Consider the following 18,730-nt stretch of genomic DNA (forward strand, 5'->3'; position numbering starts at 1 on the left):
GGAACTAATTCGCTATATGCTTACAAGGAACTCCGGATATAAGGAACAGATTTCAAATGTCCCAATGAGTTCGTTATAAGAGGAGTTTACTGTAAATGAATGAGGTGATATTTGCAGGGGAAAAAAAAACACGGAAAAACAACCATGAAATCTTTGCATTGTTATCACAATACAAAAAAACTTGTGAAGAAAAAACACAGTACACATAAATTTTATAAAGTCAAGTTTTTAAAAAGAGTATTGGAAGAATTACAACATTAATGTCCGTGTTTCTATAACAACCCTCAATTCCTGTTTATATGGCATTTTCCACTTGAATTTTGTGTTTCTATGGCAACATGAATCCCTTGTTTCTATAGCAACCAAATTTATATCCTCATTTTTCACCTCCAGGAGTCTTTAATATCCCTGCTGGCCATAGTCTGACTGTAAAAAATAAATATACGTAATTATATAAAAAAGTATTGATTTCCTAAAACATTTTTGCTTTGAATACATAAATATAGATGAAAATATTTTCACACTTCTAACACAATGTAATGCAGAATTTTGATACAAGTAATTTCAATGCAATTTTTAGGAAGGGTTTTAATTAGTACAGATACTGTCAAAATAGCTTCCAAAGTAATCTTAGGTGCTCACAATCCAGAGATAAATGTGTAAATACATATTCATGTAAAAGTTTTACATATAAAACATATTTACAGTAAAACCAACTTCTACTCCATGAATAATTGGAAATAAGGGCACCCACAGCAAGCTTGTCTGTTAAAAATTCTAAAAACAAATCAAATCTTAATTTTCATCCATGTTTTCCCCAGAATCTGCATAGCAGTATCAATATTCTACAAATGATTTCTTACAAGCTGTATACATTTTTTTCTTACATTTAATTTTTCGGAAAGATCATATTTAACTTTATATCATATGAATCTGCAACCAGCTAAAACTAAACAGCCTCCTATGATAAAAGTAGTAAATTGAATATCTATACTGGTCATTTAGACAATGGAAGTTGCATGCAAAAACCATAACCAAGTGTTATGCTCTCACATATGCCAGGACATCCCGAGATACCCATGGCCGAACCATTAACATGTTGTGTTAGAGAATATCAGAAAATTCAAGCTAAAAACCTAAATAAATACCAAAATATACAAAATAATTATGAAAAATATTAATAAAATAAATGCTCCCCCACTATATCATGTTTAACAACCACATAAATACTTCATAACAACCATAAAAGTATACAATTATATTCATCTTTACTGAAAATTACAAGCACATTTAAAGCAGAAATTTGAGTTCAGTACAAATTTACCAAACAAATAAAATGAATAAAACATACAACTAAAGCAATAAGGATATAATTTTAGGGGATTGTGTTTAAGGTTACACAGACAATGTTAAGTAATACAGCACTTTATAATACAACTAATGCAGGTCTGTACATCATTTCAGTATCTAAGTGGCTTTAATGACCTGTAAGTTCGCCAGCTAGCTTTTTACATGTTAGAATCCAGTAATTACATGATGGAACTCAAATTGCCTGAAAAAAAGATCTGAGGAAAGCATTTTGTAGTCACTTGGTTTTAGTGTGTGTTACTCTTCATTTTGTTCCCTATAATTAAAGAATTTCAATAATCTATATGTTAAGACTTTAAACCAACGCCATAGATTCAAACAAATCTTAGCTACCAATTTAGGCCAGCCTTAAAATTATCTTTGTTTACCTTCCTGCAATCCACAACAAATTGGGTAGAGTAGGTGCATAGGTAAAATTTTTTTTTCATCTAGAATATTTTTTTTTTATTGACTATATATTATTTATATCTGAATTATATAGATTTAGAGAAATAATGAAATTGTGACTGCTTTAAAGCATCTGTCAAAAGTTTAGAACCAAAGTTTCAAAAGGTTTATAAAATATGAATTCCATTTACAAGGCAAAGGCATAAGATGAGCCGTGTCATGATTAAACCAACATAATGGGTTTGCAACCAGCATGGATCCAGACCAGCCTGCGCATCTGCGCAGTCTGATCAGGATCCATGCTGTTCGCTTACAAACCCTATAACAAGTAGAGAAACTGATAGCGAACAGCATGGATCCTGATCAGACTGCGCGGATGCGCAGGCTGGTCTGGCTCCATGCTGGTCGCAAACGCATTATGTTGGTTTTGTCATGACGCGGCTCAGATGTATAACAATGTGATTCTCATTGAAAAGAGGTTTGGTTTTTTTTGGGCAATTTTTTTTTATATAGCCGAGTTTTTTTAGATAGGTAGTGGGGGAGGGGAAACAACACTTTATTCTTTTTTTCTTTTTCTTTTTTTTTTTGGGGGGGGGGGGAACAGTAATTTTCAACTATTCAGAGGTTTTACTATAAAATACACTCATTTGCCCTTTTTGTGCATTGAATTGATGTTACCATACACTATAAAAAATGAAAAGAAGGTTTTACTTTATTACTGTAAAATTAACACTCAACAGGAGAAATATGTACAAAAGGAATAAAAATGATATTGACAATATAAAGCTTGTATCAGTATTTATGTTGCGAGGACAATAGGGCATATATTGTTACTTTATACATTGTAGCTACGCCTAGACACATACATTTAAAGCAAAATAATATCACAAAAGCTGCTGCAAGCAAAGAAATACATCATTTGTAAAAATATCTAGTCAAGCATAAATCTAGCCACAAGACCTAAAATATCAATATTATAAATATCAAGACAAAGTTTTTATCACATTTTCTTTCATTGTGTTTACTGATGTGAAATACGTTTGTAATGGAAAAAATATACTGATAAAAAATATCATGTTTAATTATAGAGAGTTAAATGGAGCGTTACTAATGTCATAAAAATATGGTGAAGTTTTGTATTCTTTAAGCCATCTGTTCAATGAAAGAAAATGTATCTAAAATGAGTTTTAGTTTTAATCCCATGCAGTTACTTACTGAATGACCTTGTCCCATGTTTTGTGGGGTATGGGGCATCATTGGTGTATGAGGGTGTGGGGTCAAAGGACTGGGGCATGGTCCAAGTGGGGTCATGGGTCCCTGTGACATATGGCCTGTACCCTGGCTCATGTGACCTTGAGGGGTCATTGGAGTGTGAGGAATTTGAGGGGTTAGTGGAGGGGGGAGAGGTGTAGGGGGTTGGGGTGGGTGAGGTGTAAGAGAGGGTGGGGGATGAGGGGTGAGAGAGGGAGGGGATGTTGATGCTGCATTTGCTGAATAACTCCAGCATGGTGTCGCTAAAACAAGGAACAATAATAGTTAACAGGTGGCAGTTAATTTATATATAATCAATAAAGTATCAATATTAAGCAATAAAATAAGGCAAACAATGACATGCCAAAAGATGTTCTACTAAATTTTGTATAATATTATTCTTTTCTGAAGATGGATGAAAAAATTCTGCCAACACAGACAGCTTATATAGCTCAGTATCAAGAATTCTCTCCCTTTAGTGTATACCATAGTCTCCCTTAGATTTTTAGAATTCTCTCCCTTTAATATAAATCATGATTTAGATTAATTAAATAATAACCTTTCATAATAAAATTGAATTTCAAGCTAGAATTTGCCTCATTTTATCTAAAGAAATATAGAAAAATATGCAGAAAAATTGCATTTGCATGTGTTAATAGCTGACTGATCATTCTACATGTATAATTAATGTTATCAATTACACAAGAATTAAAATAACATTGGCAACATTTACAGTACAAATATTTAGTTATTTAACATGTTAGTTATCTAATATTATGCTGCAAATTCTTGATGTTATTTTACAATGCATTTATTAGTATACTACAGAGTCTACAGTCAACAAATACTTACAGAGGCATCATCGATACTTTGTGATCCGTCGTCATACATCATCTGCTGCGGGAGGTGTCGCATGTTTCGGTAATGTGGGGGCGGAGCCGACAGCTGCGGACTCTCGTACTCTGAGATGCTCGGTTCACTCGTCTCCGGTTCTAACTGAGGCCTGGAAACAAATAAAATTAAATTTCGAAGGTCAGTATTTTGTAATGTTACAGGCAAACTATGCTTTAGTTATACCTAAAAATAAAGGAGTCCACTGAGGTCATAAAGCCTCATAACATTAAATTTGAAATTCTTATAAAGATCAAGTATAGCACCTTAATTTGAAAAATTTACAAAGGACAATAAAGAAATATGTTCAAAAGTTATTGGCCCAAATCTACATCAAATGGTACACAAATGTCTGAAAAATATTTCTAGTCTTGCCATGTCATTATATCTCAGTGGTGTCCCTTTAATAACATAATGTATGTTGTTTCCAGGAGCATATTTATTTTAACTTAAATATTTGTTTGAGGGAAGTTTGTAGCTTACACTAGTAATTGATCCTCTACTACTCCAAATCATTGCCAGTGTCACAAGGTCATGACCCCTAGAAGGTTCCCCAGGGGTTGAGAGGCAGATATTTTAACGACAAGATAGCTTTTTAGGACTCTTGCTGTGTTTTTTTGAAAAGTTATCTTAATTGGTATACCCTACATTATATATCATTTATCACAGGCTATTTAATAAATAGTGGAGAAAGAAAATTAATAGTCTTGAACATAAAAATTGTTGCAAAAGGAACACAATTGCCCAATGATTTAAACTGAAGCACTAAAGATGTTCAACTATACAAAAACATTTGCATGACAATTATACATCACACAGCCATTGTCTTATGGCCTTTCCTGGCTAAATTTGTGTCTCAGACTTGTGATAACGAAATACATGTAGTAATTTAGTAGTTGAAGGAAATTTCAATATCCTTAACCAGCTGGAACTCGTGGTGTTTAGTGTTTGCCACCAGTATACTAGACAAATCTGACAATCTGTGCAGTCTGATCATGTTCTATACTGTCGGTGGCTCTTAGTCTATTTTTAACTTTTTTGATAATAAAATCCCTTGAACTTTTAATGGACTGTTCGCCATTCAAAGCAGGGCAAAATTAGTACACAAATTCAGCAGGTTAAGAGTCAACTGAGAGGCTACCATTGCCTGAGTCTGATCTGATGGCATTGAACTGCAAACTGGCATCAAACATTCAACAAGGATGAAAATGACATTTTTTAAGTTAAAATGCATCCAAGTTATGTAGCCAACAGAAGAGTATGATCAGACCAAAGTGGTCCAACACACTCAGATTTCTTTAAGTTTATTGTCCCAGGTATTTCACCTCAAATTGCTTGAGCAACTTTACACTATATATAAACAGACCCGAGTGTGCGGGACCCCTCTAGGTCAGACTGTATGGGTGTACATTCTGGTACAGCCAGACGTGTTATAGAGGATACAACTCCATAGGTTTAACTGCATAAAAACTTACATCTCCTGTGGATGTCTCTGACCCTGGTACCCAACCTCAACTCGCCTGTCATGACCTTTGTTCTGGTTCATCCATGCAGCCTGGGCATGTTGGTACCCGGCGTTGCTGTATAAACACATCAAATAATTAAACATTTATCTCAAAATATTTTAAGTAATATTTTCATTCTGAATTTATATTGTTAAGTAAGCAAGTGATGATCCAGAAATATTTCAGTACCAACAAATTGAAATGTGTACAAACATACTTATCTTTATATAAATATCTTCAATTAGCAATTAAGTTAATTAAATTCAGGATATGCATTTTCGTACCTTAATGTCTTTAGATGTACAAAATTTATCATGGTCACATGCAATGTCTTACATGTGGAGAAGTTATCAACTTAATAAAAGTCCACTCATTTTAAATCTTTTCATTTTAGCTAATTTTAAATGGAATACCAGTTATAATTTTGAAACTTAATTTGTCAATATAAAACAAGCAGTTAGAAAGGATTTGTTCCTGCTTTCTGATAAAACCTGTCTGTAAACAAAACTTTCACTAAAATTTTAAAAAAGTTAAAAATGATGTTACTTATTGAACTTTAAGCAAAAATTCAAACAACTTCTTTTATTTATATCAGTAGTCCATGCCACATTTAGTATGGAGGATATTGTTTACTCCTATACTTATACTCAAGGCTTTGTTTTTTCTGTTCTTCATGCTGATATCAACAAATTCTTGGTCGTATTTTGGTGGCCAGTCCATCAAACTGGATAACTAACCAGTAATTTCTAATTTCTTCACAAGTGACTGAACACTAATCCTATATGATTTCTGAATCAGCAATGGGAGAAGATCATTTGCCAAAGTGAAATTTCGCCTTCATCGAAGGATTGATTCCGTGACCGCTGGATAAAAATCCTACACTCTCTCTATTAAGCTTATCATGTATGCAGACTATCTTCAAAACTATATAATTCTTACTGTGATTAATATTATATTCCACAATAATAAATCATGCACTTTCCCAGTGTCACCACAGGTCAGATTACTAGACCCATTCCCAAATAGGCAAACATGCTTATTTTTTCCAAATCTTTAAAAAAAACATCCCCAATCAAACTGAAATTCTCGATTACAAAACAAGTTCATTCCAGCATGGTATCAAACAGATATTTCCATACATTTCATTGTCAAATTTTTAATGCTTTGAATGATATTTGCATTGGTTGGAATAAACAAAATACTATGACAAGAGCATGAAGGAGGTTCCAAAAGATACAAAATATTTTTCTAAATTAAGCAACTTTACAACATAAAATTTCCCAAACTGGGCAAAGTACTTTTTCCAAAAATGGCTAGGAAAAAGCCTGACAAAGAAAGGCCTTTGTTATAGAGATAATGTACTAAACAAGAGGGCCATGATGGCTGAGTCGCTCACCAGAAACAACTGCTTTTCAGTGTTGGAATGTCAATACATTTGTATATTCTAATATTAAATTTGAGCATAGAATATGTTTAAACAGTATAACAGAATAAATGCCATGACCTGGGGCATTTAAGCTTTGGCTTAATAGTGTCAATCAAATAAATATGAGCAAACTTGATAAAAGACTACCTAAGAATGCTACAAAGTTTGGTGATCATCTATCAGTTATTTCAGTAGGAAATTATGTTTAAAGGTTTTTCTATTTTTAGCTTTAGTGGCCCCTAAAACGGGCCAATCAAATAAATATGAGCAAACTTGATAAAAGACTACCTAAGAATGCTACAGACAAAGTTTGGTGATCATCCATCAATTAGTTCTGTAGAAACAGACGTTTAAAGGTATTTCTATTTTAAGCTTTAGCGGCCGCTAAAAGTGGCAAATCAAATTAAAATGAGCAAACTTGATAAAAGACTACCCAAGAATGCTACAATGTTTGGTGATCATCCATCCATTAGTTCTGTAGAAATAGATTTTTAAATGTATTTCTATTTTTAGCTTTAGCGGCCTCTAAAAGGTGCCAATCAAATTTATATGAGCCAACTTGATAAAAGACTACCCAAGAATGCTACCGACAAAGTTTGGTGATCATCCATCCATTAGTTCTGTAGAAGATGTCTAAAGCTTTTTCTATTTTTAGCTCTGTTGACCCCTTAAAAGGGCCAATTGAAATGACATGAACAAATTCAAGTGTGACTGTCACAAGGATGCTACAGACCAAATTTGAAGTAAATTTGCCCAGCAGTTTCAGAGGAGAAGACGATTGTTGATGCATGACGACGGAACATTCCCCTTTGATACTAATAGCTCACCCTGAACCTTTGGTTCTGGTGAGCTAATAAAAGAGCTGCCAGTAGGTCAACTTGCCCAACTAAAAATATACAGAAAGCAAGAGAAAGAACAAAGAATGTTTTAATAAATTTATTTTTTTGGTTTTCTCAATACACAAAGTAGCAAAACTTCATACAAGAGAGAAATGATGCAAATTTAATACATGATAAAATTTTGTTCTGCTCACAAAAACAATCTACATAGAGAAAGTTACAATATTTACATAACATATAAACTATTTCAATCAGCTACACAAATGCATACACTATTTCTAAGTATATAATATGCACAACATTGACACTAAAACAATGGAAGTGGAGTCTTAATGTACAAGTAAAACTGTTTTTTTAAATCAGATCTTTATATTCTGAACTGAAGTCTCATTTATTTTCTCCTTAAATTACAACAAATGGAAATAACATGTTAAAGATCTTTAACAGGTTATATGGCCCTATATAAATTGTTGTTAGTATACATAACCCAAGCCGTTAGGCACTGGGTATATTGCAAATAACTGTTTATAAACAGCCAAATATCCTGTCAATTACTTCCTAAATCCACTGGAGTTGTGTATATTGATTATACATGTATAAGCATCACAGTTATCCAATGAAAAAATGATGTTATAAAATGTGCAGTATTACAATAAAAATTAACTCCTTTGAGTTTCCTGCAAGATTTCTTACATAGCTTTGTCTAACTTTCAATTTGAGAATTGTGTATTATCGATTTAGGGAATGTCAAGTGCCTGGTCAGACTGCATAGATGTGAAAGTTGACCTGTCAAAGGCTTTTCTACCTTAAAAGATGTAAAAAAAAACCAATCATCAAACCAGAACACAATGTTTAATGTAGAATGATACAGATGTTGGTGATAATTATAACTATGTAGCAAATGATATCTTAATATTAAAACTATGTAGGAGTGACATGGCACATTATCTGAAATGATATTTGAAATGTATGACCTATTCATAATGAAGCAAGAAAACATTTAATGTAAGTAATTGCAACTTGATATCAATAAACTGAAGAACTTCGAGACATTTTAACACACAATATGGTCTTATTTAAGCCACAGTTGGTCATTTACAGACATGTTAGTATTGTATAAACATATTTTAAGCACGTTTATTAAAGGGTGTAATTAACCTAGTCTTCCTCATTGTCAATTTTCTCATAACCAGAGTATTGTTTATAAAAGGTAACAATTGCCTTGTAGCTGAGGAACTGATTAAAATATAATTTTACAATTTTTACAGTTTTATTTTACTATTTCATCTTATATAACAAACTTGTTGGTTTATAATCAATATTCACCATGTTCAGATAAAACCATAATCAAGTTCTTTTTTCCTCATTTTTTACTGAAAATTCTGTCTCTAGCATGTCTTTCAAAAGTATGGAACATTAGTCACATCAAATCTTTGGGATATGATTTTTTCTCAAATATGATAGTTTAAAACTCTGAGTTTTTCTCTCCCTATTTAAAATGAAGGCACTTTTTTATCACTGAACACACAGATGTGAGTTGTTATCATATATACCAATGGACTAATAGGTTTTAAACTTAAATCCCTAAAACACTGAAAATATACAATGTAGGTTCTGAACAAGCGCAGGTTTCCACTCAAAGCCAAGGTCAGTCTGGTATTGTAATCATCCCCACACACTAGAAATAAAGCAAAAAACAACAACAAAATAATGAAAAAATAAAATAAAATGAAACATAAAAGCAAAAAACAAGAAACAAAAACAATAAACAAACAAACACATTAAAAGGTTCTACTTAATATGTTTTAGGAAATTGGTAAGGTGGCTTTTTTTCTATTGCTATACATCCACTTCTATAACAAAGCTATACAATACATCTCATTTCATAACCAACATAATAATCAATATTTCTGCAACACAGATGCACTAACATTCTTCAACACAAATTTCTGGACTAATTCGATGAGGTCAGATTACAGGACTTTTCAACTTAACCAAAGGTGGAAAAATAACTGAACCAAAATCTATGGTGTGCTGTTCAAGGAAGAGAAATATGCCAGTGAATAAAGTTAACCTTTACCAGGCTTTATTTGAATATAACTAACTATTGCAAATAAGAGGGGTCTTGATATAAAAATGCTAATATTATCACTAAAATATACAGTATGGTCAGACAACAGATAAGAAGGCTGGAATGGCTATATGCTGATAGCACAGGCAAGTAGTGACAAACATGCCATAAACAGCATCATTTATGGCCATTTGTTGGCTATGTAATTACTTGGGGCAGAAACAACTTGCCTGTACTATCAGCATAAAACCAACAAATGGCCATAAATCTATGACGCTCATCACGGCATGTATTTCATTTTGTAAGGTTTTTAACTCACACCAACACTGTAAAAGTCATATGGCAACTTTTCTGCTTACCTGATACACTTATATATCAAACAGCAAAGACTACATGTTTACAAACTGAATGGTATGTTTACCATAGATAAAAGTGGATGGCATTGGTTTTAAAGTTGATCAAGAAGAGAGCAAGACTGACAGACAACAAGTTTTCTAGTAAAAGTTGGACAAACTATAGTTACAACACCACTCAAATAATATAATTGCTACACTAAATCAATCATGTATAAACTAAATTGAAAATAGAGAAACATGCATGTAACAAAAATTATAATCAATAGTTGCTCCTTGATACAGAAATATATCATGATGCCATATTTTTTTTAATTGTTTTTTTAAACTAAGATTTTTTTTGTCCTGATAAATTAATTAAACTAAACCAAGGCAACAGCCATAACAATATTTCTCTTAGATTAGTCAATATTAAATAACATGATCTTTGTTTAACTGACCTTAGTTTTAGCCATATTTCTCGCAATTAATCTCAGAAAGATGTTTTATATATTTCTATTTCAATAAAAATAATACATACACATGTAAATAAAAAAAAAATACCACAAAAAATGGTGCTGAGACTAAAATTTAAACCTCAAAATAAAAAATAAAACAAGACATGAAAATGATGACAAACACAAACATTTAATACAAAAACACCATTAAACTAACAACCACAAACACTCAAACAAACAGATCACTTACGAAGATTCTGTGAAATCAGCTTCAGAACCTTGTTCTGACGCACTTTCCTCATCCATTCTACGTCGTTTCACTGCCGTGGACTGATGCTGAGGCATACCAAGACCAGGTGCTGGGGTTGCCGTGTCCCAACTTTGGTTAGATGATTCTTCTGCTAGTGTTCCTGGTAGAAAAAAAAGGATACTGAGAGTGTCAAAATTGATTCACTTGATTTATTCCATAAACAAAACTGAATTAAGAACAAACAAACAACTGACATAATGTTGTCACAAACACAATTTTCTGCTGATATCGAAAAGGTGAAAAAACAAGGGTCATAATTCTGCCGAAAATGATATTGGCACAAAACCCTAGGGCACTTGGTGACAATAATTCCTGTTGAAATCCCCGCAATATGTTGGGGTAAAAAAAAAGGTTCACACAAAGACTTGTTAATGCCTTCCCATAGACATATACTAATACAATAACCAGCTTTTTCTTTGTGTAAAATAAAGATAAAGTTTCTAAGCCTGAATTTATATCAACCATATATATATAATATGTGTAAACTGTCAGTCTACTGCCGACACATATAAATATACATACCATCAATATTGGTGACATTTCTCTTCTTGCCGTAACGTTTCTGTGCGGCCTGTTTCAGGGTGATAGGATGTATTTCATGTTCTCCCTGTACCAAGCTGTTACGATATGTAAGCAGGGCTTGCCAGTCTTCCGAGTTCCTCGATATTGGTGGAACACCTGCCAACTGTTTGTCCAAATAGTTCAACCTGTCAGACAGGAACAGCAAACATTTTATTTCACATATATGTTAATAGCATTCACTTTTGGGACAAAACATTTTTTTAAATTTAAGCTTACAATTTAGTATGCTTACAATTCATTGGCAATGCTTACAATTCATTGGCAATGATTTAACTTATACTTTCCCTTTCTTACCAAAGAAAAACAAGAGGGCCATGATGGCCCTGAGGTCGCTCACCTGTATATAGGCCCCCCCCCCCCAACGTTGCAGGGCCAATTTAACCCAAGGGCTTTTATTTGCACAAACTTGGTAGACACCCATAAGAAGATGTTTCATGCTAAACATCTAAGCTCTAGCTCATTGGGCTTTTTAAAAGAAGATTTTAAGTTTTTGCTATACACATATAAAGAAAATCAATGACCCCCGGGGCAGGGCCAATTTTGACCCCAGGTCTTTTATTTGAACAAACTTTGTAGACACTCACTAAAAGATAATTCATGCTTAATATCTTAAGGCAAGTTACTTTAAGCAGAGCCAATAACCAACAAGAATGTCGAACGACACATATACCCCCCTTTCTAGCCATTGACTCACATAATTGGTAATTTTATTAAAGAAACTTGCCAAAAATGGGTACATGGAAGTGTTCAATTATGGAAAAATCAAAGGAAACCATTTTGACATTTAAGGCCCATGTGACATTGACCTTTGACCTAATGAACCCTAAATCAATAGAGGTCATCTAATACTTATGACCAATAACTAGGTGAAATATGAAGACTTTGTGATGAATACTTTTCAAGATAATCATCGGAAACCCTTTTGACATTTAAGGCCCCTGTGACCTTGACCTTTGACCTAGTGACCCCAAAATCAATAGGGGTCATCTACTAGTGATGACCAATCACTATGTGAAATATGAAGACTTTGTGATGAATACTTTTCAAGATAATCAGCGGAAACCATTTTCACATTTTAAGGTCCCTGTGACCTTGACCTTTGACCTAGTGACCCCAAAATCAATAGGGGTCATCTACTAGTTATGACCAATCACTGTGTGAAATATGAAGACTTTTGTGATACATACTTTTCAAGATAATCAGCGGAAACCATTTTGACATTTAAGGTCCCTGTGACCTTGACCTTTGACCTAGTGACCCCAAAATCAATAGGGGTCATCTACTAGTGATGACCAATCACTGTGTGAAATATGAAGACTTTGTGATACATACTTTTTAAGATAATCAGCGGAAACCATTTTGACATTTAAGGTCCCTGTGACCTTGACCTTTGACCTAGTGACCCCAAAATCAATAGGGGTCATCTACTAGTGATGACCAATGACTGTGTGAAATATGAAGACTTTGTTATACATTCTTTTTAAGATAATCAGCGGAAACCATTTTGACATTTAAGGTCCCTGTGACCTTGACCTTTGACCTAGTGACCCCAAAATCAATAGGGGTCATCTACTAGTGATGACCAATCACTGTGTGAAATATGAAGACTTTGTGATACATACTTTTTAAGATAATCAGCGGAAACCATTTTGACATTTAAGGTCCCTGTGACCTTGACCTTTGACCTAGTGACCCCAAAATCAATAGGGGTCATCTACTAGTTATGACCAATCACTGTGTGAAATATGAAGACTTTGTGATACATACTTTTTAAGATAATCAGCGGAAACCATTTTGACATTTAAGGTCCCTGTGACCTTGACCTTTGACCTAGTGACCCCAAAATCAATAGGGGTCATCTACTAGTTATGACCAATCACTATGTAAAATATGAAGACTTTGTGATAAATACTTTTCAAGATAATCAGCGGAAACCATGTGGTCTACCGACGGACAGACCGACGGACGGACCGACAGACAGACAGACAGACCGACATTAGCAAAACAATATACCCCCTCTTCTTCGAAGGGGGGCATAATAACTTACCCAATAAATCAACCATTCCTAAAAGATTACCCCTATATCATGAGAGATGAAGCTAAAAGCTTTAAATAAAGTCTGTATAATATATAAATAGTACAGGAAAACAACGTTCACTTACACTGTCTTCTTATCCTGTTTCATAAGTTTGTTGGTAAACTCACACAGTACCTCCAGAAATGATATATTGGGCGGGGCTTTACTGAGGTCATTAGGGTCAACATTGTTGATACTGAACAATATACCATCTCTGAAATATATGAAATTTTTCCTTTATTTCAATGGATTTCTGTACCTTAAATCTGTTTTATTCCTATAATTTCAAGCACAGATAATAAAACAACTATTCCAAAAGACAAAATCCTTTTAACATAACATCAAGCAAGAATTGCTCAACTTTAGCATTTTCCCTTTTTACTAGTGATGGACAGTTCTCAAGGCAAAGTAAAGAAAAATATGTTACACAAATTCAGTAAGGTAAGAGTTATTAAAATTTAAATATCATTCAAATATCAACCAATCACCTAAGATGTAATACAAACAAAACTTGCAATAATATCTCTATATAGACAAAGGTTATACCTATGCATGGCTGCAACAGCTTCCCTGTTCTTAACCTGGTCCAGTCCAAATGAGAGTGAGAATCTTCGTGCCAATTCCTTGATGGATTGAAAGGCGTCTGATGATCTGTCTATCATGCCCCTTTGTTCATCTTGTAGCTCTTTGAATAACTGTCACAAAAAACCAACAACATGTATAGAAATACACAGAAATTATTATAATGTATAAAAAAAACAAAAATAAACAAAACATAACAATGTTGTCTTAATGTTTATTTGACAAATCCTGACCTGCATTTTGTGTTGTTTCTATTTTGTTAAAATTAAATATAAATCCTTGCCATGATAAGCAGCATTCCAAGTTTTACATTTAAAATTGTTTGAGTGATGGGCCACATTAAATTGTTAACAAGTGTGTTTCAAAGTTTCAAAACCATTACTTGTTATTTTTCTTACAGACACTGTTATAAACTCGAAAGACCCAAGGTGCTCATTGCATTATTTCAGGCAAACCCAGGTACCTGAGTAGAACCACCAACATTTGTAAGCAAGGCGACATGTAAGGAATTTTCTTGTCTGAAAGAAGTAAGTAGTATATTTTACTATACCTGTGTGAGACTCATGATTAACGTTTTAGCTGTATGAACTTTGTTGATTTCTCGTGCTTTACTCATAGTCGCCTTTATGATGTCACCATAATCGTTGTAAAACTGAAATTACCAGATCAACTACTGTTTACACTGATACAATATCCAAATTTGTCAGAAGTTCTTATACATATTTCAAATCAATCTACATTCAATTAAACACATGACTTATATTGCACATGGGCATTTTAAGCAGAAACTTGATTTGATTCTTGGCAGTAAGATTAATTTCCAAAATGTACCCGACAATAAATAAAACATCTTAAATACAGTTTGCTCTATAAAAAAATATAATACAACTCACAATAGGACATAAATATTATGTTAGCTAATAGTAGTGATGGTCCGATTGTCGCCGCTATTCGATTATAGATCGGTATGTTGATAATGTCGCCGACATCGATTGTGGTCGAACAGAATCGATTGTCGCTTAGTGTTAATTTTTGTTCCTTTGTGGTAGTTATTTTTCGTAGTTTTTTAGCTTTGCGCTATTTAATTTGAATACTCTTCAATCTTCACGAAAACAAAAAACCCAGAACGATTTGAATAATAATTCTAAACAGGGAAAACATCATCAAATGTCTGGAATCATTTTGGTTTCCACAAGCTGAATATTGAAGGGCCCGCTACCGTGATAACTTGGACATGGCTAAAGTTGTGTGCAAGCTTTGTGGTAAAGGATATGCACCCGTTTAAATTAAAATCGGATTCTGATACTGTATTTTACTGTAACAATCTTCGTTACACTGTCCATTTATAATGTTAAAAAATAAATTTAAAAGGCTTCTAAACTTATATTTACCATGACACCGTTTATGGTACGGCGATTCTGTTATTAAAAATGAAATAAAATAATTAATTTTGTATGTGGAATGGTAACTTACATTTTTATTCCTGATCATGCATATTAAATTAATTAATTAATCACATAGATACATTTTATCAATTTTTGGTAGCAGTTATTAATTTATTATAATTTATATGACTATGACTTGTTCCCACAGGAATGGGAACCCTGAATCTCAAAATTTCCTTAGTTTAACCATATTTATTTTAGCTCGATTGTGAAATAGACACTTAAATAAAAACTTTATTTTTGATTAAATAAGTAAATGCTGGCAATAAGGACACATTGATTTTCCTGAATATGAATATGAAAATCATTACATGTATGTAAACTGTGTCCTGACTGAAGAATTTGTATTTTGTAATACGTTAAACAGACAATTAGATAAAAACATTAATTTATATTGAATTAAAATTGTAATGATTTCTATTTTCTAGTTAGTTATGCTGGAAAACATTCAGTCCGATTATTCCGATTAATTGATCGGAGAGCCTGTCCGATTGTTCCGATTAATCGATTATGAGTTTGTCTTCCGATTCCCAACACTAGCTAATAGCAAGATATATTGAAAATTTTCATAATTATTATTGAATATTAGATATAAAGAGACAGTACAACTTCTGCACAGCATTCCCCCTTAAGAAGACAATTATTTTGGCTTTTGCTGATGGGTGTTGCTCTTAAAATAGTTAAAGTTAAAAGATCCTGTTACTCAATATATTTTTTTATGGTTTTATATCATAAATATGATGTTCAAGTTAAGATTTATCAATATTGGAAGTTCCAAAAAGCATTACTTGTAAAGATATTTCCAAATTTACATTTCATGTAAATAAAGGGAGGTAATTAGAATTTTATTTTCTATTAAGTCTAAGCCAAATTTTTCAATAAGAAATGAATGCATATATTTCAATGATTACATATAATGCCTATAAATGTTTGCAGTCCATATCTTACATATTCTTGGATGTTTGAAAATCGTTTTAGAAGAATAATTATATACATATATGAAATTTGACTTAAGTGTGGTTACAACCTAAATTAAAACAAACAGGATCTTTCATGTGAATTGATACTATGAGAAGACATGTTACGTGGTTGTAGAGACGTAATTGCTCAATAGAATGCCGCTCAGCATTGATACTGTTAATGTAAAGGAGTAATTGCTCTACAACATTCTGCTCGGCAGAGCTAGCACAGTATGTATAAATAAAGTGGTATACCTTCATATAATGTTTGAACATGGGAGCTGCCACCTTGATATTAAGAACATTATAGACAATCAGTTTACAAAAACAAGCCAGGAAGTTTCTTCTCTTGTGAAGTTCTTCAATCTTTATATTCTCATCAACATCATCTACAATTAATATGTAATAAAGATTACAACAATATAACTACAGTTCAATTTATAACAATACAGGTTTGCATAATTACCATTAACTTGCTAAATTTCTTAACTGCCATTTTTGGAACTGACCACTTTCATTTTTGGTGAAATCAAGATAAAAATCTGAAATTTTACACTAGTTTCCATAAGCTAGATGGATAGCTTTCTCAAATGAAGTATCTGAACCTACAGCTTTGACCTACAGATGTGAAAGGCAAATGGTTTGGAGTTAGAGATAAAATTGTAGTCAAATAAATGCCAATCTGCACCTTAAGTACATGTGGCATTTTTCTTTTTGCAAACTATCTGTTATCTACATACATACATATGAATATCAATTACTTTAGACACAACCTCTGACAATTATGTCAGGGAACAGATTCATTGGCTACGTGGTGAACAGCATTATGTATGTGTGCTGGTAGTTGTAAATTCAAATCCAATATACAGCGAAATTTATCATGATGCATTTGCATCTTTCAGTTAAGAATTTGAAATGGCCATAAAAAAACATAAATCAGTTTATAACTTGGGGCATGTACATAATAATGAAGACTTCTTGTTTCAAATACTAACCATCATCATCCTCTAGGAAGACTTTGTCCATTAGAAATGAGCTCAGCTGGTTTTGTAAACTTTTCTCTGGTTCAAATACAAGTGGTCGCAACATTTCCTTCTCTCCTAAATTCTTACTGAAGATGATTAGTGAGTCACATATGGTAACATATGCCTGTAATAACAGAAGTTACTGCTGTTAAATAAAACTTCATACAAACCCCGACTGTTGTCTTAGAAAGTAAGCTGTCAATCAACCTTTAATTACATATGTATATTAACTTAAATCATGAATCATGGAGTATATTATCTTATATCAAGGTGTATATTAACTTTTATCAAGGAGTTTATATACTTAAATCATGGTGTAAATAAACTTAAATCATGGACCATGGAAATAGTCCCTTTGTTTAAATACAATAATGAAATAATTCTTTAACCGTCTTTAACCACATAAAAGATTGAATAGTACATGTATTTAGATAAATTACTAAAACAAATGCCATCACTCACATAACGGTACAAAGTAATGGGGAAAAATGTTTTTTTTTTATTATATTGAAATCATTACATAACCAACAGCATAATATTCTTACATCTTCACTGATTCTATCTCTACTATGGTATAACAACTGATGTAGGTATCTCATGAAAGTCATTTGATGTTTTTTAATGGTTTGAACATAATCTGGGTTAGAGTTTTCCTCGATGAGTCGCAAGTTCCACAGTAACAACATGTGTATGGTTGTCTGAGCTTTACTAACAATCTCGTCGGCCAGTTCCACATTCTCCGAAGCGAGACGTACAATGTGGAACATGTCATCCCAAAGGTCCCATGAACTCAGATCGTGACAACTGCAAGGTAAACAGATTCTTTTATAAATACACATACAATGTATATATATCATCATCTACACCTACTAGCTATAGTAATGATTTGTTCAAGCTATCAGTATATGTAAACTTGTTTTCCCTTTTAATGTACAAATGACACTTTTAAAATGCAATGAAATTCCATTTGCATAAAATCAGGAGGGCAAGAAGAACAGAAGCCTGGATAATATAGAATTTTTAAAGGTTATAAAGGGCTCTAATTTTGTCAAAATTCATGTAAGAGTTATGGGCCTTGGTCTGTTTGTGTCTTTGTTTCATTTTACACCTTTTTCCAACAGTATTTCAGTCATATAGGCGGGTAGTTTCCTAACCATAGTTCCTGGAGAGTTTAACCAGTACTAGACTACCTTCCTCCGCGCTAAACTACCAAAGCATCTCC

The 18,730-nt window shown here is 32.9% G+C and overlaps 1 protein-coding gene across 3 annotated transcripts in view; it reads right to left on the reverse strand.

Moving 5' to 3' along the window:
* Window positions 1-388: 388 nt before the first annotated feature.
* The window catches only part of LOC132749547 (cohesin subunit SA-1-like), a 39,163-nt gene continuing 20,821 nt past the window's right edge, over window positions 389-18,730 (reverse strand). Inside the window, exons 19-30 of one of the 3 annotated variants that reach the window (XR_009628435.1) lie at window positions 18,054-18,312; window positions 17,479-17,632; window positions 16,739-16,872; window positions 14,630-14,731; window positions 14,044-14,192; window positions 13,583-13,711; window positions 11,361-11,545; window positions 10,779-10,938; window positions 5,373-5,477; window positions 3,859-4,009; window positions 2,971-3,269; window positions 389-426 (exon numbers count right to left, since the gene is read on the reverse strand). Coding sequence is in view for 2 of the 3 variants with exons in the window: in XM_060739356.1 (XP_060595339.1) it covers window positions 400-426; window positions 3,859-4,009; window positions 5,373-5,477; window positions 10,779-10,938; window positions 11,361-11,545; window positions 13,583-13,711; window positions 14,044-14,192; window positions 14,630-14,731; window positions 16,739-16,872; window positions 17,479-17,632; window positions 18,054-18,312 (1,555 nt within the window). In the remaining variant the exon portion in view is untranslated. Of the gene's footprint in view, window positions 427-2,970; window positions 3,270-3,858; window positions 4,010-5,372; window positions 5,478-7,748; window positions 9,346-10,778; window positions 10,939-11,360; window positions 11,546-13,582; window positions 13,712-14,043; window positions 14,193-14,629; window positions 14,732-16,738; window positions 16,873-17,478; window positions 17,633-18,053; window positions 18,313-18,730 lie in introns of those variants that run through there. The other 2 variants (XM_060739356.1, XM_060739357.1) reach the window with 2 other exon arrangements.

The sequence above is a fragment of the Ruditapes philippinarum genome, unplaced genomic scaffold (genome assembly GCF_026571515.1).
Source record: "Ruditapes philippinarum isolate M1 unplaced genomic scaffold, ASM2657151v2 ctg685_1_1_1_1, whole genome shotgun sequence".
NCBI lineage: Eukaryota > Metazoa > Mollusca > Bivalvia > Venerida > Veneridae > Ruditapes > Ruditapes philippinarum.